Raw genomic sequence first — 24,984 nt, 5'->3', positions numbered from 1 at the left:
GCAGACAAGGCTACGAATAAGATCCCTCCCCCAGCACCCGTCCAATTTTTCGGTGTGATGACATTACTACTGCCAGGACAGGACAATGCCACCAGGTGGCAATCCCCATCGACTCGGCTTTTGGATGAATAGACTCACTATTGCTACCCTCAAACTATATTGGTCGCTTTATCAGTACTAGCTCTCCTCAAATAGAACCGGTCAACGTAATTTGGCGTAATGTAAGCTGGTCCCTGAGAGAGCAATGCCTCCAATATACTATTGACACACTATCCTTTCTTCAATCGTCATTTCCAAATATAGAAGTATCAATTTTCCTTTTTTTTTTTTTTTTTTTAGATTGTTCTCCTACCTCGCAGCGTGAAGTTCCCAATCGAGTGAGTTGTTGTTCAAGGTACGAAACGTTTACTTCATGGGAAGATATTTGTACCAGTCACAGTATAGACAGTATAGACTAGGTTACTGAAGATATAGTCGACAAGAGACACCATGGCGTTGGGCTTCTAGAAGCTAGGCCCCTATAGCATGGTTTCGTCTACCCCGTATTTGTAAAGGCAGTCGATGACGATCGCTCGAATTTATTTTTATTTTTTTTATAGTTATATATGTATCAACTCTCTTCGAACCACCATTAAAGATTAGGTTTTAATCTCACCGTGGTTGTGTCACGGGACATGCAGGTGACAAAGAGTCAGTCAGTGCCATTAGTACGATCGACTTGTCTCACTACGGACTCTCTCCCGAAAGGCAGATCTGTCAATGCCATTCATTGGGTCTTTCGAACCCAAACGGCAATTTCTTGGCTTGTCACACCCTAAGAAATTTGAGTATAAGCTGAAAGCATATTGTGTTCCATGCGGAAAGAATGAGGATCCGTTCGTAACTATTTACCACCCTCTCTAGAATCCTTGAAAGTAAAAGCCCCCTCCCTCCAGAGGACAAGGCATTTGTCTCTAGAACACATATCCAACAAACATGTGACAATCACTCTAGACACAACCACCAATCCGGGAGCTTTGATACAACCTGATCTGGGTTCTTTGCGACCCGCGGATAGGAGAAACCCTAAAAACTCATCCCGCTGACGAAGACTTGTCTCAAGAGGGTCAGGATTCAATTCTATGATTTCCTTTCGTATTTCCGGGGAAAGATCCAGACTGGTCGGAGCACTTGGGAGTAGAAGTCGAATGATTTTCGGGCGAAGGGGAAAAACTCGGGACCAATTTTCACATTCTCATCGGCAATACTAGTTGGGCGATAAGCATCAGACAGTCCGATCTGGGGTTGAGTAACCCAAAAAAAGATTGGGGAAACACTATTATCCCGGTTACTCGGTTTCAAGCCCAGTTTAAGGCGCCCAAAACAAGGGAATTCATTTTTTGTACTGGTGAAAGAAGTAGAAAAGGGCCATTGTATTTTTGGCGGTGCTTTGAGGGTTGATGGCCTGAGGATCGGACGATATTGGTTGTCCCTCGGCCATGCACGGGAGCCCCCCACACGTGACCCCCCCCCCCCGGGAAAGACAGTCTCCGCAACAGCCAAAAGAGTCATTCATCAGCTCCTCCACTTTTTCTTCGTCTACGCTTCATTTACGCCGGGTCCTTGAGAGAATATATATCCGGGGAAATCGAAGCTCATTCCCATATGGATTGCTGAAATTTTGTTCAATCCACTTTCTACATCCTACATCTTTCTCTTTGCCGCTTGTTATCGGTCCCCTCTGCGCCTACTCCACCTGCTCCCGAGTCGTCTGTACTCCGCCATCCGTGAGCGGAGGACTCTACCTCGGTAGTAGTCATCCTGACTTCAAACGCCTCCTATCTTACAGCTTCTAGCGCCCAGCATTGTCAGCTTCACACTATACTATCCACCAAACTTATCTTTGCTACGTAATAAGGAGATTATAGAAGTTACTTTCTCGGGCCGTCTGGCCTGATTAGCTCCAAACACCATGTGGAAGCCGTCGGAGAGGCTGATGGAGACCATCAGACATTATGCCAGCTTCCCCGCCACTGGTGTCTCCCTTCGGCAGATGGTCCAATTTGGAGACAGACCTTCGACTGGTGTGTCCATCCTTCCCCGTTTGGAATCTATTGATCTCATAACAACGACTGGTGGGCATGCGCTGATCTCACGATCGTGATTTAAAGTAGGAACTCTGTTTCGCGCCTCGCAATTCCTTTCCGAGGAGCTCCCTATTCGTCTCGCACACCGTGTCCAAGATCTTGGAGAGCTCCCCGATGGACTTAGTGAAATGCCCTCTATCAAGAAGGTCCAGGACTGGTACGCACAATCGTTCGAGGTATGACTCACCACCAACTTCGTTCCCTAGCCAAGACTGCCCCGATCCTAGACAAGCCCCCTCGTTGTTCTTCATATCTAATATCAAATAAAGGAAATCATCAATCTGCCTCGACCGACTCTCACGCAAGAAGTGAAATCCCGGCTGCTACGTCCAGGGAGGATCAACGGTGGTGCTTCAAAAATTCTCTCTGAAACCACACAGAACCCAAGTATCAGGGAAGGGCAATATAGATCCTCTCCCTCCTCGGCATCAAATCACAATGGTAATGGAAAAGCTGCAGCTGCGGCGGCTCGAAGATATTTTGTCCCTTCCGATGAGCAGGGAAATTGGCCACCGGAGTTGAATGACTACAACGAGCGCTTCGCAAAGACCCTCCAGCAGATCAAACGGCGACATGATAGTGTTGTAACCACAGTGGCTCAAGGCATCCTAGAATGGAAGCGGAAACGTCAAAGGTTACAGATTGACTCGACTGTGCAGTCCTTCCTCGATCGGTTTTACATGTCTCGGATTGGTATACGTATGTTAATTGGCCAGCATATAGCTCTCACGGAGCAAACGCACGTTCGCCATCCAAACTACGTTGGTATTATCTGTACGAAGACAAACGTTCGAGAGGTCGCCCTAGAAGCTATTGATAACGCCCGTTTTGTATGCGAGGATTATTATGGTCTTTTTGAAGCTCCGAAGGTCCAGCTTGTCTGTAAAGATGACCTGAACTTTATGTACGTCCCGGGTCACTTATCTCACATGCTCTTCGAAACCTTGAAAAACTCCCTGCGTGCGGTGGTGGAGACCCATGGAGCAGACAAGGAAGCTTTTCCGGTCACTAAGGTCATAATTGCCGAAGGCAAGGAAGATATTACTATCAAAGTGTCTGATGAGGGCGGTGGCATTCCTCGTTCTGCGATCCCCCTGGTTTGGACATACATGTACACTACGGTGGAGCAAACTCCCAATTTGGATCCTGATTTTGACAAAAGCGACTTCAAAGCCCCTATGGCCGGCTTCGGTTACGGGTTGCCTATCAGTCGTCTGTATGCTCGGTACTTTGGTGGGGACTTGAAGTTAATCAGCATGGAAGGGTAAGTAATTTTCCACTTTTTTCTTTTGCCAGTGTTTGCGCTTTTTTCCCGCAAAGTCTGACTTCCTTAGATATGGCACGGATGTTTACCTTCATCTGAATCGACTATCCTCGAGCTCGGAACCCCTGCAATGACAATTACCAGTCATGAGGGATGGTCGTGTCCGGTTCTCTACTTCCCATAGACTTCATCCTTTCTATTCAGAGCCGGATCCACCACTGTCCCAAGGATTGACGCTGATGAACATTCAAGCCGTACGAGCACGTATGCAAAACAGGGAAGTTTCTGAGCGTAAGCAAGTTGGCGATGTCGAGAGCCGGCTCAACGCTGAAAAGCCTGGGAACTAAGGCGATCGCTTGCTAATAAACATGTTGGGGGTGCAGATGCTCCCACCCGAATGCACACTTGTGGCCAAATGGCCGCTGACGGGGAGCTGTATCGATGAGTCGGGCACGTCGAGTGTTGAAACCACCGACTACTACTCGTTGCTTTGTCACACATGTGTAGACAAAAGCGTGTTCTTTGTTTCAAGTAAATTTGACCAATCCTGCCTGAATTCAGGTACATTTGATGGCCGTTGAAGTCTATTCATGATAAAATAAAGGCAGAGATGGTATGGTCTATGATACCCTTGGGTACGATTCTGGAAGCAAATCGGATAGGTGGCTCTGGTGATCTACACTTGTATAGAGAGTAGAACCTACATTTTTCTTTTTCCCTTTTCTTTTGGTTTTTCTTTTCCCGCTCATTTCCTTGAGTTTAGCTATGTTGTTGTCTGTCTTTTTTGTATAGTAGATTATGGGACGATCAGGATATCTTACGGATGGGACGGCCTTAGGGATATATACATGAGCCCATTGTGAATATTCATTTCTTTCAATCATCCATACAAAATAAATGCATAAATCTAGGAAACAATGTCCATCGATAACTTAGAGAAGAAAGAGAAAGAGAGAACAAAGAGAACAAAGATCAAGACGACGAAACCCCAAACTCATCCTCCCTCTCAGCCCCACTCCATCTTCTTCTCCTCTCCCTCTCTCTCAAATGCTGGCCCCGACCCGCCGAGCCAGATCCAGATCCAGATCCAGCGGCCGCCTTCCCCTTACCTCTCGCCCGATCTGGCGTCGACAACCGCCCCTTATTCTTCGACGAAGAAGCAGGCGATGAGAACGCAGACGCGGATCCTCCAGCGTCGGTGGGCCGCCTCCAACCATCATCATCCGTTTCGTGAACGTCAACAACACTCCGATGAACAACTAAGGCCGAATTACTCGATGGAGATGGAGAGGACTGGTTCTGGACGATAAAAATGTCCGAGCGGATAGAGGCCGCTACCTCGGGGTCTTCGGGCGCAATAAGTTTGGACAAGAAGCGGCGACGGGCTTGGGGAAGAGTCTACTTTTGCCATCAGAATTTATTTGAACAGGGAAGGACATGGGTGTAGGGCGAGAACCCCAGCGCTGATGGCGATGGTTGAACTGAGCGAATGAGGGTACGATGAATGAATGAACGGAATGGAATGGAATGGAATGAGGAGCACTTACCTCCTGCGCGGCCAATGCTTGCACGGTGAGAAGTTCCCGGTCCATCAGGACACAAAGCGCAGCGTGTCTTTCTTCGCGGAGACGGCTGCGCACTTTCTTTTCTTGTTCGATGGTTGTGTGGTAGTTTGAGAGGCCGCGCATGCGGTTCATCTCTGGGTCGTATCCTGTTGGTGTCAGCTGCTTGTGTTCTTCAATACTAGATGTTGATGTGTCGGGACGGGCTTTAGGAGATGGTGACGAGGATGCTGCGTAAGAGGTTAAGTCAGTAGATGAGGGACATACCGAGACCGATCCCGGGTGGATGAGTTTGCCGTCCGGAATAATCGACGTTCATGTCGTCGTCTTCACTTTCGTCGTCGATCACAATCGGATTGCGGCTGTGAGGACCTGGAGCTGGGACGTTGCGGTTGTACATGTTGACGATCAATGTGAAGTAAAGGGGGTTCTCTATTCTGGCACGGTTGAGAGCGAGTAGTGCAACGTCGACGGACGCAATATTGGACAGTAAATCCGAGTGGGGCGTACGCCAATGGAAGAATGCCCCAGATATAATTTTCACAAGGAAATGACCCAGTTGCGATCACTAGGGACAATAAGCAAAATAGGAGCTGTCCGAGACAAGTACTCATGCAATGCGGAGGCTGGCTTCGACTGTACGCCTTGTTTAGTTTGAGCTACAGACGAGTTACGCGCTACTCACGGTATACAATTGGCGAGTTGGAGACTGTGTTCTAGCCGTGAACCTGAAGTGGGGGGAAATTCGATCGTTTATGGGAGAATAAAAAGAAAGAAAGCAAGAGAGCAACCCTGTCCAGCAGGGGAGTCGAGGTAATGTCAGGCTGATCGTCAAAATAGGGAAGAGGAAGTAGTTTGAGCCTTGATAGAGCACAACTGATAAGATGGAGGTGCACATGTGATGCCCAGGTGGCTTAGTCATAACCAATCAACATGGTCTATAAATTGTACAGATCTGAATTCAATATTATGCCTCTATATTCATAACCAATGCGAGATGAGGGCTACCCTCAACATAAATATCGTTCTCAAATGCGAAGCGCCTCCTTGCGCCTCGAACCTTCATACATATCACACCCTCGTTTCGTTGGAAAGAAGACGGTCCATGATTCGTCGGACAGCGTGTTCTATCATAAAATATGATAAGCGCAATGAGTGGAGCGCTTGGAAGAAGTTCTGCGGGAGAAAAGAGCGAACAAAAAAGGGGAAATGAGAAAGGTATACAGGAGAAATATGACAGAGCAACAAATGCGCATGTAAATGCCAGCATAACAAACAGAGTGAAGAAAGACAACATGGAAAAGAAGCCCAGCATACAACCATCGGACAGAGCTGGATGCGTACGCAGATGCGACTAGTCCTAGGTCGGCCAGCTCTTAACAGAATGAAAATCATGATAACCACCGAACGCCAAAGCACAATGCCGCTAAAACGACTCGTGAGGACCCAAAGACGCCGTTTAGCAAAGAGGGATATAAGTGAGCGAAGTAGTATCAATCGCAACCGCAGTGATGATACAGGGATGGTACACAAGGGGCTCGCAGTGTAACCAGAGGTCTCGAAAAGGTATCGGACGGAAGACTCGGAGAGAGATGCAATAGCTGGGAGAGCGAAACTGGTGCGACACTCAACATTCATTCATGAATGTGTTTTTCGGCCAATCATATCCAGCATCAGTCCTTCCAATCGTCAGTTAATATCATCCTTTTTTTTTGGAACACTGGTCGGCTTACCATGTAGTTTTGTTGAAATTATTGTACGCCTTAGGGTGTTTCGCGATGTACTCCGTTGTTTCATACCCTGGTGGGTCACAGGTAAGGCTCCTGTTGTCTGGATCCTGATAAATGCGGAGATAATCAATGCGCATGTATCCGGGCAAGAATTTCTTGATAATGTCATCGACTGGAGCGAAACTGTATGCCATACCCAAATTCATAATGATAGACAATGGCTCCATAGGAATCATCCGCTGGCCAACGTTGCCGTTGGGCCCAAGGGCTCTGCCGTCGAGAGTCCACGTTTTGTCCTGGCCGACAAACCAGGTGATATTGCCCACAGCTCCTGGTGTGTACTCGAAGGCATAAACCTGGTACTCTGTGCCGTTGTACCAGTTATTGTTGAGGTTTGTGAGGCCAGACATTGCCTGCTGATATGGGCCACCTCGATAGGCGTTGACTTCCGTAATTGCCGGGTTGTACACAGCTGCGTAATCTGCCAAACCATTAACAAGGCCAAACTTTGGAAAGTCTATCCATTTTGGGCACGTACCGTAATCAGGCATATACCAGATATCGAATGGGGCCATCTGCAAACTTTGAGAAACCGACCCTACCATCTTTTCCGAATCACCGTTCAGAGCAGCAACACTGGCTTCAATCACATCGATTTCCGGAGCACTTCTAGATTTTCCAGGGCTAGGGTGCTCTGCACCATCGCAGGAACACGCAGGCAAGCGCATTCCGGGTAGCCAGCTCAGACCATCTGTGGAACTTTGGTTTGGCGTGATTCCCGCATCACAACCATCATAGTAGCTATACGGCCACATCCCCTCCGTAGTGGCAGCATATCCCGGTCGTCCTAGATTACCCATTGCCCAGAATCCTGGCCAGAACCCGGAGACTTCCCCATTTCCTGGTAAGGATATACTAGCTTCCAGACGACCACCAGTGAAGCATAATTTATTCCAACTCTGAAGCATGCCGGATCGATACTTCAATTCGTGATTTGGAAATGCATCAAACCGGAGCTCCAATACCCCGTCTTTTGTCGTAACCGCATCAGGGTCATACCACTATAAAGTGGGTCAGCTAGAGACAAACTTTCGAAAGTCATCGATGGTGGACAAACCTCAAGATCCTGAGTCACGCCGTACCAGATATCGACGGCCTGATAAAAAGGGTCGTCACCATCATAGAACGTCCGCCCGGGCTTATTGAACTCGTCAGAAAACTATAATAATCAGCGATCAGGACCCAAGAAGCTCGTCCAAGTATCCAAACTAACCACCAGCTCCCATTCCTTGCCATCGCTCGTCTTCTTCTTCTTTGCGGAGGCCGGCGTATCCGGGTCAATCAACCCGGTCCGTAAATTCGAAAGTATGGGGCGGTCTCCAACATCAAGACACAGCGTGTCCCCAGCTTCACAGACGGAGCCAGACTTTTCCAATCCCCGGACAGCGGTTCTAGCAATAGTTAGTCGTCAGACCCCAAAGATGACCGAAGAAGGGTATACGTCATACAAAACAGGGTAACCGATGAACAACATCAAGAGGCCAAGTATCATTAAGACCAAACCCCCGCCATTGATGATGCCTCGCCGATTCCAGATGTCACAGTCACGTTCTTTGTCCTCTGGACTAGGGTTGTGCAGATAATCGTCCTTTTCTACATCCTCCGGGAATAGGAGCAGGCCTTCCGACGGCATGATGTTGAACTTCTCCGTTACCGTTTGTGTATTCACATCGTTCTCATCAACCTCCCCCTGCGACAGAGATCTCATGTCCTCGTAGCGGGGATAGAAGTATCCTCTACTGTCGCCCCCAGCCTCCGAGCTCCAGCTGGTCCGCCTTGACGATTGCGCTGACATATCCGGTGATTGATATGGCTCATATGGTTCTCGGTGTCTCTGGGGTCGTGGCGGTAATAAGAACTCGGTCGACTCCTGAGGGGTTGGCGAACCAAGCCCGGTCTGCATGGTTTGGAATGTCCCTGTGGACGGTGAATTCGGCACGCCTGGCGTCAAGGCGCGTCCAATGGCTCCCTGGTTAGAGACCGGTGTAAAAGTCTCCTCTGAATCACTGAACGGATCATGTTGGCCAGAATTGAGTCGAATATGAGGCGTTTCTCGAGCCGATTGGCCGATGGGGTCGTCCGACATCTTGCAATGAGGTGCTATAGATTATGTGATGGGTGATCTATAGGCGTTGTTGTTGTCGTTGATCTTGTTGCCCACGCGAGTTATGCCAGGGGGACGGGAAACCAACAAAGATTCCCTTCTCAGAAAGTCGACAGTTTCGCACTGCTTCGTCGCCCTTGGTATCGACAATGTATCGCACTGACGTGATCCTTCAGTCCTCGTTATACAAGCGATTAAACAACTACAGTCAGAAATTCCATCCAGATGAGCAGCAGTGCTTTGATCGTGTTAAACAATAAATCGACACCGATTGTCGGTAATGAGTGACTCTGAGACAAGAGCGTAAATGAGCGACAAGGAACGCGCGCTATGGGTATCAAAAGACAAACAAGACTACGAACGAATGGACGGGACAATAGACCCGGATGCGCAATTGTCTCAGGCGGATCGGTACACGACGAATGAATCAACGGTAAAGATCAGAAAGCATAAGAGAGGGTATGTATGTGTTGTTGGAGTAAAAGACACGGCAAGGGCGACAGGTCGGATTGGCGTTGAGACTGGGAGAAGAGGGGAAAGGGAAGAGGGAGAGGAAGAGGAAGAGGTAAAAGGAAACAAAGAAAAAGCAAAAGCGGGCGAGATGGAATGAAGATCAGGATGCCACAAAGAACGACAGTCAAGGAAAAGGAGTGGATAGTTGTCAATGCCAATCCCTGTTTGGCTTGTTCCTACATAGCATGGCAAAGCTTTTTCGTTTTTTATTTATTTATTTTTTTGGTGAAATTATCCTTTTCTATTTATCCTTCCCTTCCCTCTTTGTCTACTACTATACCAGTTAATTACGCAGGCCACCATAATAATAATAATAATAATAATAATAATAATAGGCACCTGTTAAGGCTGTGCCAGAGAAGAGAATAACAAATAAGAATGAGGAGAGTAATCGGTGAACAGTAATGAAACCATCCAAACAAAGCAGGAATCGGCATGAGAGAAAGATACCACCGACGGTCCTGTTGTTATCAAAGAGCTAAGAATGCTTTTTAAATAGTCTCCCCCCGGGGATCATTGGCCACTAGGACCCCTGCAGGTGGGGATCATCGCCATTTTTTGTGGACGATTCGCAGCCTAGAATAATGATTAAGAAGGTGGCCCGGTGGCGTAACGCTGGAAAAAAAAAGTGAGAAAAAAGAAAAAGAGAAAAAAGAGGATAAAAACTTCGACTCCTGCAGGTACCTGTTCGTAGTATGGTTTTGGGGGCCTAGAACTTACTCCCCTGATTAGTTTTTTCTCTTCGATTTGGGGTTTGTTTTTCGATTTTGATTATTATTGCTTTTCCCTTTTCGCTCTAGAACCCCTGGAGTTCGGAATATTTTCATGGATTCCCCCCCCTCCAAACCGAAACATCCACCAAGCGAGTTTCAGGAATGCTCAAGAAGAATCCCGTTGCTACTTCGGACTGTCCCAGCAAGAAAGTGTTCCATGGAATCTAAGATCGTTGCAAAGTGGACCCGAAACAAACCCTAAGGCTCGGCAACTAAGCGTTATTCGATGATTTAGCGCCTTGTTGAAGCCTTTAGAGCAGGGTTCATCACTCGGGTGGGTTCCGTATTGGTATGGTAATGGTATCGAGAAAAGAAGCAGGCAGGTTCCATGAACAATGAACCTGGGCCTCTTTTAGTTACCTAGTGCTACATACATATCTCATTGATCAAATGAACTCTACAGCTGATAATACTATATTTCATCTTGTCTGGAAGGATAATCGCAAAGATTCCCACGCCCAGAGCTCCCCTGAATTTTCTTTCCCCTCCAGAAGAACCTGCCCCTAGGCTCCAACTCATATCTATCCGCTGATCTTTTGGGAACCATTGAAAATTAAGTAAAGAAAATCCTGGAAAAAAAAATACCACCTCCGATGACTGCCTCACACGGGAAAATAGGCGAAGCTCCTGCCTATACATATCGTTCCCGAACACGCGTCCTTGCCGTTAGCCTTGGGGGCTCTGATAGATCAGATCTACGATAACGACAGAGCACGAAGCTATCGTCATCGCAACAGCAAGGCTGTGTACAAGGCAAAGAGAGAAGGTAGTGAGGCTGAATAGGAGACTCATCTCATATTTTATGGGGTACATAGCCGGTTTGACTTGGTAGAGGAATCTTGAAACCCTGTGTTTACCCTTTCCCCTCATTCCGCCAGACAAAGGCACCCCATACCAACATTCCGCGATCCCAGATGGTCTTCTAACACCCCGCTGGGACCCTCAAAATTAACCGGAACATGAAATTCCCAAATCCTCCTTCCTTGGTACCGTTGATGGACTTGAAGAACCCTCCTACCTGTAAGGTACTGTAGCGATCGCTCATCCTTTCATGATCATCAGCAGATCACCCGAGATGCGTTCGATGTCAGTTACATCATATAGTGTACATCTTTGACAAGAGTCTGTCATATAATCACCTGTGAGCTGCAAATAAGCTATACGCCCGTATCAGCTTCCATGATCATTGATGTCCCGAACTCTTCGTGCAACGGCCGAGATGCGTCCATCCCAAGGAACCCATCCGATCCAATCACCTTCCCCAACCATTCGGGCATCGAAATCCTTTCCAGTAATGATTCGCCTTGATGACGGATCAACAAGGCTTGGCCTTTTGATGTATGTATATATATCTACATACAAAAACATCACCAGTTTCCCCCGCTTCCCCTCTTGTATATATACATGCATACATGGTTATGAGAGGTACCGATGCAATACCTTAGCGCCAACCGTTTACCCTGGTAATGTATTCGGACAACCCTAATTTACTTAGTCCAGCAGGGACGCGTGTTAAACCCATCCATCCCGAGACATGCCCCATTCAATGGGCTTTTTGATAGCCGGACAAAAATAACAGCATTTTCCCGGTGGGGCCATTCATTGTTGAATTCCTTCACCAACTGAGACATGTTGCGTTAGTATCTCGTGGGGGAATAAAAATTGTAATTCACTATGCAATTGTACTACAGTCAAGAAGGAAGGTGAAAATTAATTGGAAACTCAACCCAAAAAAGAAAGAAAAAAAAGAAAAATATGGATCAAATCAGATGATAGAATGATTCCTTTCCCTCTTCAGACCGCCCCTTGCTCATTAGCATCCTCTTATTTTATTTGGTTTATTTTAAAATTTTTTTAAAAAAAAAATTATTTTACTTCTGGGCTTTTTCCTCTTTCCCATCAATTTCGGACTCTTTGTGCGACACAAACACGGACAGAATTTAGATGCCTAGATGTCTTATCTTATGCAATACATACAATCCCTTATTCCTCTCGAAACAAATATATGTATAACTTATAACAAAAATTCCTGCGCAAACCAACACTTAGTACATTATAATTATAATACATACCCTGAACTCCACACTGGGGTACAGACATAGGTATGCGATGTCCGCTGGACTCCCTTTTTCAGGGTTCCTCAACACTCTCCAAACCACAGTTCATCCCATACTCGACCTGTGGTTGCATGCATGTCACCCACCTGCGTCAAACACAAAGCTGCAGGACTTATAGGACCACATTGCGTAGTCAGATGATATCAACCTGCATACAGTAAGTAATTGGTGTATGTACCTTCTAGGGTGTTACAATCTGTATCTACCTCTACTTCTTGTTCTTTTTCTTTACGTTTTGGTGGGGCCTCATGAATCCTCTGCTTTATATTTATTTTTTTTAACGTTCTGAGACATTGGTACTGTTTGGACCACGAGGCTATCTTGACTGTTTAGGTGGCTTTGAACACAGTATCCTTGAGGTATTTATTCTTTGATTAGTGGATATATTTATAATGGAATGATCATACAGAAAGAAAGATATTTTCGTCAGTTTGTGGATCGCTATTTCTCCCATGTCCTCTAGCTCAGTTACGCAAACTGGATAGCTTTATATATATACCAACGAACGAACGTGAGTGTCTACTCATAAGCTAAAACAGAGTAGAGTAGATAGTTACTTGCTCATAGCACCCTATCTACCAAGTATAACATCGCCTCGCTATCCCCGTCTAACTTTGAAGAGGTAGATAGGATATAGGTTCCTCCCGAATGCCTGAAATATTGGGAGTTTGACTTTTGCTACAGCAAGAGCATCCAAATAAGTAACCATACAGTTTGATTCACACCCATAAGTCCAAACCACACCAGTTCCCTTATTACACGCATAAATATCCCATTATCCCAGTGAAAGAGCTTAGCGAAGAAAATAAATATTAAACAAGCCTCAAAGAAAAAGAGAAAAGCATCGCCCTCACCACCAAAATAACACCATTAAGTCTCAACAGCCTTCGCCCTCAACCCCACAAGCAACGAATTCTCAGCATCCACCGCAAGAATCCAATACTCGACCCTCGACGACCCAACCCCAACCCGATACACCTTCACATCCACAGCAGACTCATCACCCCCGGAGGCCTCCGACGCCGCAGCGCGAACAGCCCGCATTGCAGACGGGTACTGGTTCCTCGGGTCAAAGTGCGACGGCGACAAGCTCGTAATCGACTCAGAGAGATCGGCATTCGGCGAGATAAGGCTCGACAGATGTGCTGCGTGGTAGGAGATTGTTAGCATAAGCTCTTTTTTGAAAAGGTAAAGATTGTCCTGGTGTAGGGGGACCAATCACGTACAAGGATCAGGGAAGATTCCCCTAGAAGCACCGTCCCATCGCAGTGCGACCGGTTCGAACGGTTCATCGGTTTCGGAGACGTAGTAGGCGTCGACCGATGTCAGTGGAGCAGGGATGTGAACGCCCATTTCGACGGTTTCGGTGCGGACGGCGGATGAGGAACCCTGCGATTGTTGGGCTCGCGCAGTATCGAGATCCGCGTTGGCTTTGCCCAGGAAGGACATGTAAGCGTCGTCGGACATTGTGCGCGAGATGGTAGTTGGAAGAGGGGTAGTAGATGTTGAGATAGAAATGCCGTCGCGTGTTCGGCTATGACTCACAAAGAGTGTCTTGTGAGGATAATGGATTTGGCGGGAGGACTGGGGATGATTTCGAATGATCGAAGGACGAAAGGGAATGTTGAGGATCTTTGGCGACGAGGTTGAAGTTGAGGCCCAACTCCAGATGCGATCAATGACGCAATGCCCTCGGCAGCTCAGTGACATCGGTTTTGGGAAGGGTTTGCCACCGCAGATGGTATTCGAAGGATGAAGATACAGAGAAGGGGGCCACAATTGGTAGATTTCGAGAGAAAGGAGTGGTGCTAGATTATAGATAAAAAATAAACCTCACCACCGACTTGGTGTGATTGGAGCTTTTTATTTTCTTAAGTGGTTCAAAGCGTTCTTCCCGTCGCACAAACTGCACAAACCGAGAATTTCCCACATTTCAAATAAATTATACACTACAAGATCGGCTTAAGAGACATGGACATTCCTACATGGGCGTTTTGCCGGTTCAATTCATTGTTTCTGGGGTCTTGAATGTCATGAAATTGCCTTGCAGCTACGTAAACCTAACAGAAAGAAAAAGGACTATCTCCAGTCGCACAGTAGACTTGGAAGGTATTCGCTTTTTTATTGAAAAAATAAATAATTTGCACTACACCGTATCATATCCATAAACACCTTAAGCAGAAGTAACGAGGTCCTTCTTGAGGGTACCCAAGAAAGCGCGCTTCTCCTCGGGGGTCTGGAAGGCACCGTGACCGAACTCGGAAGAGGTATCGATCCACTTGAGCTCGACCTTCTCGGTGGCCCTGCGGCTGGTCTGGGGGTAGAGGGTCTTACGCAGGGTCATGACACGCTTCTTGACACCAGGGATGGAGCCCTTGAGCATGACGAAGTCGTTCTTAACCTCACCGTAGCGGACGAAGCCACCCATGCTGCAGGAACAATCAGTTACTGGATCACTAAAGGGGATAGATGCTCTTGTCGCCGGGGTAACTTACGGAGTGATCTGCTTCTTGGAGATATCGAACTCGGTGGAGGCGTTGGCCTCGTCAGTGCCCTTGCCGATACGGAAGACCTTGTGGTTGCAGGAGGTACGGTGGTGGTAACCCATCTGACCAGCACGGGCAACAGTCCACTGGACATGGTTGGGATGCCAGGCACCGATACAAGCGACCTTACGCAGACCCTTGTGAGTCTTACGGGGAAGCTTCTTGGTACCCCAACGGCTGGTGACACCCTGGAAACCATGACCCTTGGTGACAGCAATGACATCGATCATCTCGTCCTTCTCGAAGACGCTGTCGATCTCAATGGGCTTCTCGAAGAGGTTGCGGGCGAAGTCAACCTTGTCGGCAACGGAGCCACCGTTGACCTGGATCTCCATAAGGTGGGCCTTCTTCTGCTTGAGAGGGGTCTTGCGGATCTGGGTGTGGGCGAGCACACGGACGACAGTGCAGTACTTCTTGATGCGCTCCATCTCGCGGGTGATGGAGGCGCCGCTCTCCTCAGCATGCTGCTTGGCGTACTTGGTGAAGGCCTTCTTCTTGCTCTTGTACCAGTTCTTGTAGAAGCGGCGCTTGACCTCGTCGCTCAAGTGCTCAGCCCAGACGGTGGTGAGAGAGCGGAGACCACGGGGAGTCTCAATGTAACCGACGACACCGACAGCGACAAGCTAAAGAATTGTAAGTACATCAAGTACATCAAAAATACCCACATACTCGGGTCAAGAAAAGATATCTTCATGGGTAGATGAAACGTACGGGAGGAGTCTCGACGATGGTAACAGCCTCGACAATCTCCTTCTTGTGCATCTTGGCACCGGGTCTGTCAAGGTCACGGACAACAGTGGTCATACCGGCCTTGTAGCCCATGGAGGCCGTCAGGTGGACGGGCTTCTTGGGGTCATCCTTGGGGAAGCTGCCGTGGTCTTAGTATCCTGTCTTCACATATCCCATTTGAACATGAAAATTTTTATCCTAAACTGACCTCTTGACCTTTCCACGGTGTCTGGCAGCGCGCTTGCGGGGCAGGTAGGCAAGAGAGCCTGTAAAAACCTGTGTCAGTAGGACGCACACAAAACACACCCACGACCTCAAGATTCGAAGCCGTCCGAGCGAAAAACAGAGATTGACGAACCGTGCCGAGGCGCTTCGTACTTCCGGTGACTCCTGTTGTAGAAATAAAATCAGCGATTTGATACATTGTCAGTCATGATAGCCATGCGCCAGCGAGGAGACTCACATCTTGACCCTGTTGTCGTTAGTCGTCGAAGTGGTGAGTGACAATGTCTATCTTTGAAATTGGCCGCAAACTCATATTTTGCACCGCTTAACGAGTGTGGGCTGACCTAAGCGATGTCTCCGCTAAGCCCACTCCGGTTAGAGCTTCTTAGGAGGGTAAGCGACCACCCGTGAGTGTTTCTCGCCTGAGGCATCAACCTATGTCGGGAACTATCCCTTTTCGAGTAACCGCCGTTGGCGCCCCGGACCACAGCGTTTCGTGTCTTTCAGCGAAAGCCCTACCAGTGCTTCAACGGTACTACTTTAGAAGTTGTACATCTGCTTCCGGCTTTGTCAACACGGGCTGACGGTTGCACGGACAGATTCGTATCACACCACAACATATCTTTTGCGGTCTTACTCATGACTATGATAGCCACTGTCTTACCAAAGTGCCTTGCTTAATTGACCAAGTTTGCCATTTTTGTAGTTACTACCTTCAATCATTCATAGTTAAAAAGACTAAGACAGGAGATGAGAACGGATGGGTTGTCGCACGGTACACAAATGTAACAAAACAGGGACCTTAAAAATGAAAAAAAAAAGTGCAATAGATACAAAAGCGCAAGTTAAGAAACCTGCACCGCCTTCCTATTGTGCCGATCGGACTCATACAATACAGACCAAATGGCTAAGACAGCAGACGATTGTGAACACCACCAGGATATGGTGAGCCCAAAAGAGGGAGAACAGAAAAGAAAGAGGAAAAGAAAAGAAGAAGAAGAAGTCGAAGAAGTATATAAAGGGAAAGAAAGCAGAAGTAAACGAAGGCAACAGGGAAGTCTCATGCTTGATAACTTCGTATGAGCTTTTAAATCAGGCTCAATCCATAGGCAACATGGTAGTTTCATCACTGGAAATAGCACGAACACCATTCAATGAAGGAATATATTAGGCAGTAGACTCCAGTTTCGTTTGAGAAGTCTGACTGCCATTGGCATTATTAGGATTGACTGACCCACTGGTAGAAGGGCTGCCCTTTACAGCAGCACTGGTCCTTTTCTCGTCATCGCCGTCGTCATCGTAGTTCTCATCCACGTCCATCTTACGTGCAGCGGGCTCATGTGCAGGCGCTTGCTCGCCGCGCGCAGGTTCCTCTTTAACTTGTACAGGGGCGGAGGGTCCAGGCTGAGGTCCGTTGGCAGCGGGAGCAACACTCTCAGCCATTGGTGGAAGGCCAGAGCCAGAGGCATGCTGGGGCATGTGCTGAATGGATGGCAGTGTTGGAGGGTGATGGGCGGCCTCGGAGGGATGATAGCTTTCATTGATACGACGTTGGTCCTCCCGTCGAGCCTCAGACGAGCTACGGCGCTGCATCTCGCCAGGGGAAGGCATGCGGTTTGGGGGAGTGACACGGCGAGAAATCTGTTCGTCGAGGCGGGCACGACTTTCTTCATTTGCAATCTTCTTCACGGGGGCGGAGTCTGATTCCCACTCGCGACCACGCTTCATTGCGGAGGCGGGACGGTCTTCACGTTCGCGGGCAGCGGCCTCGGCAGCGGTGATGGCAGAGGGAGGTGGGGGTGCACCACCTGCAATTCCAGTGCTGCTAGATCCCTGTACCGGCACGCTAGGCCCATGATGATATTGCTGGTGTGGGTATGTGGACCCAGGGGACGAGGGGCGCTCATCACGGATGGGCCGGATCTCTGCCGGTGGGGTGAATGGTCGATGATAAGGAGGCAGAGGGCCGCCAGGAGTGGGAGCACCATTAGGCGCACCAGCAGCAGGAGGAGGTCCTGTGGGAGCGGGAGGTAACTGTCCTCGAGTACCAGAGGGGAAACCACCAGGACCGCTAGGGGCGCGTTCGTGAGATGGCGCAGGCGGGTTCGCAAGCTGAGGAAGTGCATGCGCAGGGGCGTAGACACCCGGACCGGTGAGTGCAGTCTTGGGAGACCGGGCCGTGGTTGGCTGAGTACGGAGGGCCTCGGGGAAGCCCCTTCCTGGCTCCTGACGTGGGCTGGGTTGCTGCAAGGCTGCAGGCGCTCGAACTGCATCACGGTGGTCGAACCCATTAGCAGCCTGGGCCTGAGCCTGGGACTGGAGTTCGTTGATGCCACGATTCCAATCAGCGATCTGCCTTGGAGGAGCAGGAGGCTGGGGAGGAGGGCCTCCAGTCGGTGCTGGCGCTCCCCATTGAGGAGCCGGGGGGCCACCGACGCCAGCGGGCTGGTAAGCCTGGGGATGAACATCCTGAGGTTGAGGAGCCGGAGCATTGTTCTGAGTGCTGCCCGACAATTGACTCTGAAGAAGCTGCAGACGTGCTTTGATGTGGACATTAGTTGGGTCCAAATCGGCAGCACGACCATACGCATCAAGAGCATCCGCAATTTGGTTGTTGCAAGACTCGTACTGTGTAGAAGGTTAGGTTTGTTCATTGGTGGATTCTCAGATACCGTTGAGCTTACCAAAGTTCCCAAGTCATACCAAACCTCCGAGATGTAAGGATTCAAGCGAATAGCACGCGAGTAGGCATCCAACGCATCACGGTACTGATTGATTTGGTAATAAAGCACACCAATTGAACACCAGAAAGTTGGGTTCCGACCATCCCGATAGACAGCCTGTTGATAAGCTTCATATGCCTTAGGATACTTGGCTTGCGACATGTAGCATCGACCAAGTAGGTACCAACTCTGCGCGTCGCTGTTATCTAATGCAAAGATATACCATTAGACTCAATCATTTCCGCTTCCAACCAAACCAAAAGAACCTACCTGCGCTAACCGATTTCTCGAGGTACTCAATTGCCTTTTCTTGGCTGGCATAGCTGTTGCTCTGTTGGTGATACAGCCACCCAAGCTGCTGTAGGACCTTTGCGTGATTGGGATCACGGTCGAGAACACGTCTATAAGCTTGTTGCGCAGAATCAAACTGTAACAGAGTCAGTACCGAGACGTCTTTTACTCGTAACGGGTTCGAGGAGCTTACGTCTTTCTGTTGCTCGTGGACGTGGCCGATTTGGAACCAAATGTCTTCCTCCGTGAGAGGCCTGGGAGGGTCGGTGACGATATATTTGAAGCACTTAAAATTAAGAATCAGTGAACCGGTGCATTGCCATTTCTCATCGCATCAATTCTCACCTCCAAACTCTGACTGAACTTCTGCTGCTGCTTGTAAATAATTCCCAATCTAAAGTAGATCTCATTGGCCTTCTCGAAATCGGGAGCCATTCTCATAACCTGAGAGAAGGCTTCTTCGGCGTGATCAAGAGAGCCATAACGATCGTAAAGGATACCGATGCCATACCACAACTTAGGTTCCTGAAGACACGCTAGGTTAGGTTTCGAGTCATACTGTGACGAACTAGAAATGCATACCTTAGGGTCACGCAGATGATAGAGCGCTTGTTGGTAAGAGGTATATGCCTCTTGCAAGTTGTCCATCATGAGATGGCAATGTCCTGAGCCTTTAGCAAGTGATCCATGACAAGTATAGTAGTAAGGACATACCCAAGCTTCCCCATGTTTCCCCACTGGCCGGATCCAGCTTCAGAATATTTTGAAGATATTCAATCGCCTTCGGAAATTGTTCCTTGGTACGTAGGATACATGATATCGCGTTCATGGCAGGGATCGACCATTGATTGTGTCGCAAGGCCTGTTCGTATGCATTCATTGCACCTTCAAGGTCACCCATCAACTCGGTCAGGCCACCTAAATGAAAAAGGAAACGCTGTTAGCATACGTCGCGCGATGCACATAAGCCTAGCAAGCTGTATGCGCATTGCCGTCACGTACCAATTTGAAGCCAAACCTGTTCGTTTAGCGCAGCAATTTTTTGGGCAGTGCTCATGGGAGGACCCTTCTGGCCTTGCGACTGCAAAGGGATGTGACCATTGACTTGCGGATGGGCGGCAAGATGACCATGGTGAGGAGTGACGCCTCCCGTGGGTGACGGCTGAGTGTGAGCCATAGCGAAGGCGAACAATTAACGAAATCGCACCGTGGCCGTGATTCGTGACGGTACAAATTCGGATCCCATAAAACTCGCGACACAAATGATGCAGTCCGAGTCCGTGTGACCCACGCAACGCAACCACGATATTAGATTTGGCGCGGACCAAGACCCAAGCAAATCTTACACGCACGACGTTCTTGGTTTCAAGGTGAAACTGCGCTGGCAATACTGTCAAGTGAGAAAAGCCTTGGCGCTTCAATCAGAAGAGTTGAGCAATTTCCGTTCACGCGCTTCTCTAAGAGTGAAGCTGATGTGTGGAGGACGGAAGCGCCAAGGACTGCGCACCGTCAATCGAGCTAAAATAACGCTAGAGGACCAGCACTGTGCAAAAGAAAGCTGTGTGAAAGTGATGCGAAGGTGGTTATGAAAAGGGGGAGGGTCTCGGCAAAGCAATATAGGCACTATGGGTAACAGCCCAATAGCCGAGAAAGGGAGGGTGGGTAACGGAAGAGGAGAAGAAAGAATTGAAGAGCAAATTGAGGTAGCGAAACAACTGGGGAACCAGGGAAAGCCACCGGCAAGGAAAAGCGAAGAAAAAGGAAAAGGAAAGGAAAGAAGCCGAGGAAAGCAAGAGAGGAAGAGGAGGAAGAGGAGAGAGAGAAAGGTCGAGGGGCTGGTGGTAGAGGGTGAAATTTGCCAAGCGGCGCTAGTGGTTGTGCAGCTCTTCGAGCAGTCAGCGAAAGCAAAGGAAAGCACGGAAAAAGGTGAGATGGCGGTCGTCCGGCGCCAAGCCGAAGACAGACAGCTTACGACCAGGAACGGTCTAGTGAGTGGGGACAATCTGGAGTCGTGTCCGCGGGTATTTACAGTTAATATTTTCCGGGCACCGGAATCTCAGGTGAGTGTCAATTGAATGCAGGAGCAAAGTACAACAGGGTACAGGGAAGATCATCTCCCATTATTGATAAGACTAGATCCCGGTCGAGTCCATACACGACCGAATATTTCTCTCTCTCTCTCTCTCTCTCTCTGGTACCCAACAACAATCAGGGGATTTATTTATATTCTCTTTCTTTTCCATTTCTTTTTTTGGATGTCTATCTTGTATAACCTCGATGTCGTCACTACCTGAATGTGGTGGTGGCTTTAGTTTTTTAGAACAACTCTATCTTTGGAATTCTAGCAGAAATGAGCTTTTTTTTAGCATAAAAGAGAGGAGGCTCACGCTGGCGGGCGGGGCGAAAATGTGATAATAGAGGCTAGTACAGAAAATAGTAACAAATTAGGATTATTCAAAATTAGCAGAATTAAGAGAGACTAAAATATTAACTGTAGGAAAACGGAGTAGGTAAGTACCATTCTAAGCGGGTTAAACAGAATTTTCTTTTCTCTCTTTTTTTTTTTCTTTTTAGTTCCAATCCAATGGAGTCGAACCGTCCCGAAACAGGGCAGTGTCTGACGAGGATGCAAGCGCCGGAGCCAGAAAAGCAACTCCAGGGATGCAGGACGTAAGTCTAGTAGCACGAACCCCCGGTTGTGACTCGCCGAAAGGCTGCGGGTGGACCATGGAACATGGACCCACTGACCCTCTCTTCCCCGTGCCATTAGTATTTTTATTTTTCTTAAAGAAAAAATTAAATAAAATCCTGCATTATTTACGAAAGAGCCACCAATAATTTCTGACTACTCAAGTGGGTCTCTAACCGACATAGATGACTGGCGTTTGGTCATAAGCTCAACCACCTAAGCTCCCGGCAGCCTAGTTAGGCATGAGGTATACTCCACTTGGGCCACCTGCAATATGTTGCAGTGGCCCCCAATAATCCCAGAAACTGGCTTGCCTCCTCCCGTACTAACCTTCTACATCTTAGACCGTGCCGGACAATACGCACATATGGAGAAGGACCCTCTGCGGCCCATTCTCCAATCCCCATGCTTCCAAACTTCAAGCGAGTAACAACTGTCGGATCTCTATACCAATATCCGGGTCCAACCCCTCCCCTCCTCCACCCTCCTTCTTCAACGTCTTTCCTTCCCCCTCCCTTCCCCATCTGACATTGGCATACGAACGTCAACCTGGCTTACATATTCCCGCTGACGGGTAGCACTTGAGGTGAACGGCCGATGCTAGCTTGCAGAGGATTGCATATGGTGTTAATATGGCTTTTTGTTTGCCATCTAACTCTCCTTCCCCCCTACCCCCTTTCTAGTTTGGTAAATTCGGGCAGTTTTCCAAAGAAGTCACTAGGTCCAATTGTATGGAATTAATAGTTGTATTCCATGTTTGGCAGCAGGTCCACATATCGACGTAGTGGTTTGAAACCGTAGTAACGACGTGAAGGCGGCTACGAGGAAAAATACCACCTAATCTTGCTCAGCTGTTTCTGGACTTTGTTTGCCTCTTCCGTCATTGATTGCTCAGAAGGCTACTGCGGCAACAACTGCTTACTTAAGGGCTGAGTCACCTGAATGAACAACGCATTTGCAAAAAAAAAAAAGGAAAAAGCAAAAGAAAGAAAGAAAGCCACCAGCCACTCTGGCAGCCACAGATTCCTTGATGTGGGGCTTTCCGATGTTGATCCGTCGGCTTTTCAGTTGATCTTGATAATTTGATACATCACCTGAGTGGGCCGATCGTTTCTTTTTTCTTTTCCTTTCTTAATATTTTTTGTGATTAACACCCCCTTCCGTAACAATGAATAATAGACCGTTCTAAAGATGCCCGCCTACCGCTAGCCCACATATCCATACTATTTCCCCCATTCCTTCGCTTATTGTTGTGTGCCCACCGGAGGGACCCTAACTTTGAACTTTCTAACGCGGGAATCCCAACAAACTTTAGGTGGGCCACCCGACATCCTTAACCCTTTCCCTTGTTAGGGGAAAGTGGTGCCCTAGCATACGTCTGCTCCGTCGTTCACGCTCCCCTATGTAGAATATCTTGGTACTCCATTTCTCGGCTCCGAGTCTCAGCCCTGACGCGCCGAACGATGAGCACCATCCATGGGAGATCAGAACAGCGATTATGATCGACTCCACCAATATGATACATGTTACATAGTGCATACTGCTATATACCTGTATGTATACACTACGTAGCACGACACATCTAAACAGCGTAACATAAGCTAAGGTTAACATTCTACTCCGGACTCGTGGGAATGCCACCATTCCTGGACTGTGTGTACTAAAGTCACGTGATGGAGATCCTTCAATGCGGCAGAGGCGGGTGACAGGTCGCGGCAAGGAGAGAGCGATGCTTACTTAGAATCATACTTGTTTGATGATATATTAATTCTGTATTCAATGTCATATTCTCAATCATGCAAATCAAGCTACCCCGACAGTCACAGCCTAGAGTGGTGTCGATCTCTATTTTAGTCAAGACTAGTGGTCTCTATTCAAAACCATCATAGCGCCGTTTAAGCCAAAAGGTTGTTTATTCTTTAATTTTCGTAGCGAAGGATAGCGCTAGTCTCATATCACTTAGTCAGCTGTAGACGATATCGATTGAGAATGGAAAAGGTTGGACGTATTACTCAAAAGAAATATCCTTGATGTCCCGTTAATGTTAGCATTTAACGGGAGAACTATCCTATCCGCCTTGGGTTGAAATATAGTATGTATAATTAACGGAGGCGCCCCCTCAGACCGAAGTTTCCAAGTACCTACTTTTCTCCCCCTAATGGTGATTTATTGTCTCCATTCAAGCGCGTACCGAGCCAAGGCCAACATAGCCGCCCATCTGAAACAAAGATTCCTAAAAAAGAGCACTCCGTACGGTACCTCCATCACAACAGCCCTTGAGTCAGTTAACTGCTGTTTAAATACATACAAGAATGACGATCAGTGACAAGTACTTTGTAGCCGGTTGCACTCGGAAACTGGTGGATCAACCTGAGCACACACACCCTCTTTCTTCCATTACGAATTGAACTAATCAACAGGGGTGCACAATGAACATCCCCTAGTCTAACCCCAACAATCTTTAAGCTTTGCCAACTGCAGCATGAGAATAACCCCGCCGGCAAGGATGTAGTGGCCATCCCTGCTTTTCTGGACAACCATTTGCTGCAATGCAATGCATGCATGTATGGAAATAGATGGTCCACCTTGTCACTCAGGCAAAGCTGACAGAAATGCTCTGATTGCTGATATATATGCGAGCGCACAGACAAGAGCAAGGCCGGCGTTTATTAATATGACGCTATAGTTAACCCCCAAAAGCAATTTTGTTCTTTATGAAAAAATATATTGAAAAATGAAAATAAGAGAAAGAAAAGGGAAACAAAAACAAAAGCAAAGAGTCCCTAAACCCACCTGTCATCTTCTTCCCCCATTTCCCTATCTTACTACGTTACACCACAGCATGCAGTTCACCCTTTATGGTTCTTTCCTGCTGCCTGGCCTGCGTGGTGCATTGAAAGGTGTTGTTGATAACACCGAGGGTTCCCTGTGGGTACTGTATGTACATACATACATACATACGCCACTAGAATCTCCACCGTTGCACATATTTATTATTTCATCATCTATCTTCGGTTCGTGGCTATTGACAGTTGCTATGGTATGACCGTTTTTTTCTTTTTCTTTTCCCCCTTTTTATTTGTTTGCTTCCCGTGAATACCGGTCGGGTCGGTCCTTGCTTATCCTACACTTTTTCGGGTACTCCACAATCGAAGTTAATCTAGGGTGTGGTATTCAATTAATAGTAAGCCTCCTTGTGAGCTTGGACGTTAGGCAGTTGATTGGTATGTTGTACATGGTACTTTTACTTTATCTTCTTCTTCCTCCCCCCCTTTCCTCGTTGATCAACTCTTATTCAGGGAGATGAATATCTCCCTTCTAACGGTTGACATACAAATATGTCCAGTAAAGGTTAACCCTGTAACGTACGCAACATACAACAAAGCCATTAGTAGAATTGGTTAGAATTATAGAGAACGACCAGTTCCCCCGGTACCGCCACAAGGGAGAGGAATTCCGCAGGATTTACGAACCAGGCCGGAGTGGAATGTTCGATTCCAAGAATCCAGGGTACACTTGCTAGCATTCCAGC

The 24,984-nt window shown here is 47.9% G+C and overlaps 11 protein-coding genes across 11 annotated transcripts; 4 read left to right on the top strand and 7 right to left on the bottom strand.

Moving 5' to 3' along the window:
* Positions 1–1,515: 1,515 nt before the first annotated feature.
* Positions 1,516–3,454, top strand: BDW43DRAFT_270000 (PDK/BCKDK family protein kinase). The gene is made up of 3 exons (XM_032041297.1): positions 1,516–2,063; positions 2,151–2,302; positions 2,396–3,454. Exons 1-3 carry the CDS (start codon positions 1,952–1,954, stop codon positions 3,392–3,394), a joined length of 1,263 nt encoding a protein of 420 aa, XP_031902219.1. The 5' UTR covers positions 1,516–1,951; the 3' UTR covers positions 3,395–3,454.
* Positions 3,455–4,159: 705 nt separating this feature from the next.
* On the bottom strand, positions 4,160–5,790 carry BDW43DRAFT_31909 (uncharacterized protein). Its single transcript, XM_032048835.1, has 4 exons — positions 5,638–5,790; positions 5,220–5,588; positions 4,938–5,089; positions 4,160–4,788 (listed from the first exon to the last, which is right to left on the bottom strand). Exons 2-4 carry the CDS (start codon positions 5,350–5,352, stop codon positions 4,363–4,365), a joined length of 711 nt encoding a protein of 236 aa, XP_031902218.1. The 5' UTR covers positions 5,353–5,588; positions 5,638–5,790; the 3' UTR covers positions 4,160–4,362.
* A 1-nt stretch (position 5,791) lies between these two features.
* Positions 5,792–6,474, bottom strand: BDW43DRAFT_31786 (uncharacterized protein). The gene has a single exon (XM_032048599.1). It carries the CDS (start codon positions 6,265–6,267, stop codon positions 5,920–5,922), a length of 348 nt encoding a protein of 115 aa, XP_031902217.1. The 5' UTR covers positions 6,268–6,474; the 3' UTR covers positions 5,792–5,919.
* BDW43DRAFT_31771 (SKN1/KRE6 family beta-glucan synthesis-associated protein) lies at positions 6,424–9,104 on the bottom strand. The gene is made up of 6 exons (XM_032048569.1): positions 8,191–9,104; positions 7,956–8,133; positions 7,800–7,901; positions 7,221–7,743; positions 6,686–7,163; positions 6,424–6,631 (listed from the first exon to the last, which is right to left on the bottom strand). Exons 1-6 carry the CDS (start codon positions 8,826–8,828, stop codon positions 6,580–6,582), a joined length of 1,971 nt encoding a protein of 656 aa, XP_031902216.1. The 5' UTR covers positions 8,829–9,104; the 3' UTR covers positions 6,424–6,579.
* A 2,688-nt stretch (positions 9,105–11,792) lies between these two features.
* On the top strand, positions 11,793–12,719 carry BDW43DRAFT_269966 (uncharacterized protein). The gene has a single exon (XM_032041296.1). It carries the CDS (start codon positions 12,237–12,239, stop codon positions 12,408–12,410), a length of 174 nt encoding a protein of 57 aa, XP_031902215.1. The 5' UTR covers positions 11,793–12,236; the 3' UTR covers positions 12,411–12,719.
* Positions 12,720–13,119: 400 nt separating this feature from the next.
* Positions 13,120–13,716, bottom strand: BDW43DRAFT_298908 (uncharacterized protein; the record flags this gene model as incomplete). The annotated part of the gene is made up of 2 exons (XM_032044636.1): positions 13,120–13,394; positions 13,476–13,716. The coding sequence occupies 2 exons, from the start codon at positions 13,714–13,716 to the stop codon at positions 13,120–13,122; spliced, it is 516 nt and encodes a 171-aa protein (XP_031902214.1).
* Positions 13,717–14,262: 546 nt separating this feature from the next.
* rpL3 (60S ribosomal protein uL3) lies at positions 14,263–16,085 on the bottom strand. Its single transcript, XM_032041295.1, has 6 exons — positions 15,988–16,085; positions 15,883–15,914; positions 15,733–15,790; positions 15,507–15,663; positions 14,745–15,418; positions 14,263–14,678 (listed from the first exon to the last, which is right to left on the bottom strand). Coding segments are annotated over exons 1-6 (1,179 nt in total). The 5' UTR covers positions 15,990–16,085; the 3' UTR covers positions 14,263–14,422.
* Positions 16,086–16,916: 831 nt separating this feature from the next.
* cyc8 (putative transcriptional corepressor Cyc8) lies at positions 16,917–19,940 on the bottom strand (the record flags this gene model as incomplete). Its single annotated transcript, XM_032044635.1, has 8 exons — positions 16,917–18,377; positions 18,434–18,678; positions 18,743–18,899; positions 18,957–19,049; positions 19,109–19,288; positions 19,346–19,428; positions 19,478–19,681; positions 19,766–19,940. 8 exons carry the CDS (start codon positions 19,938–19,940, stop codon positions 16,917–16,919), a joined length of 2,598 nt encoding a protein of 865 aa, XP_031902212.1.
* A 188-nt stretch (positions 19,941–20,128) lies between these two features.
* Positions 20,129–20,964, top strand: BDW43DRAFT_31687 (uncharacterized protein). Its single transcript, XM_032048404.1, has one exon. It carries the CDS (start codon positions 20,389–20,391, stop codon positions 20,836–20,838), a length of 450 nt encoding a protein of 149 aa, XP_031902211.1. The 5' UTR covers positions 20,129–20,388; the 3' UTR covers positions 20,839–20,964.
* Positions 20,965–22,649: 1,685 nt separating this feature from the next.
* Positions 22,650–23,196, bottom strand: BDW43DRAFT_269949 (uncharacterized protein). The gene has a single exon (XM_032041294.1). It carries the CDS (start codon positions 23,094–23,096, stop codon positions 22,764–22,766), a length of 333 nt encoding a protein of 110 aa, XP_031902210.1. The 5' UTR covers positions 23,097–23,196; the 3' UTR covers positions 22,650–22,763.
* A 640-nt stretch (positions 23,197–23,836) lies between these two features.
* Positions 23,837–24,982, top strand: BDW43DRAFT_269948 (uncharacterized protein). The gene has a single exon (XM_032041293.1). It carries the CDS (start codon positions 24,187–24,189, stop codon positions 24,496–24,498), a length of 312 nt encoding a protein of 103 aa, XP_031902209.1. The 5' UTR covers positions 23,837–24,186; the 3' UTR covers positions 24,499–24,982.
* Positions 24,983–24,984: the final 2 nt, after the last annotated feature.

Source organism: Aspergillus alliaceus, assembly GCF_009176365.1.
Source record: "Aspergillus alliaceus strain CBS 536.65 unplaced genomic scaffold BDW43scaffold_12, whole genome shotgun sequence".
Taxonomy (NCBI): Eukaryota; Fungi; Ascomycota; class Eurotiomycetes; order Eurotiales; family Aspergillaceae; genus Aspergillus; species Aspergillus alliaceus.
The sequence above is the reverse complement of the archived record's forward strand: the minus strand, read 5'-3'. Positions and strand labels throughout refer to the sequence as shown.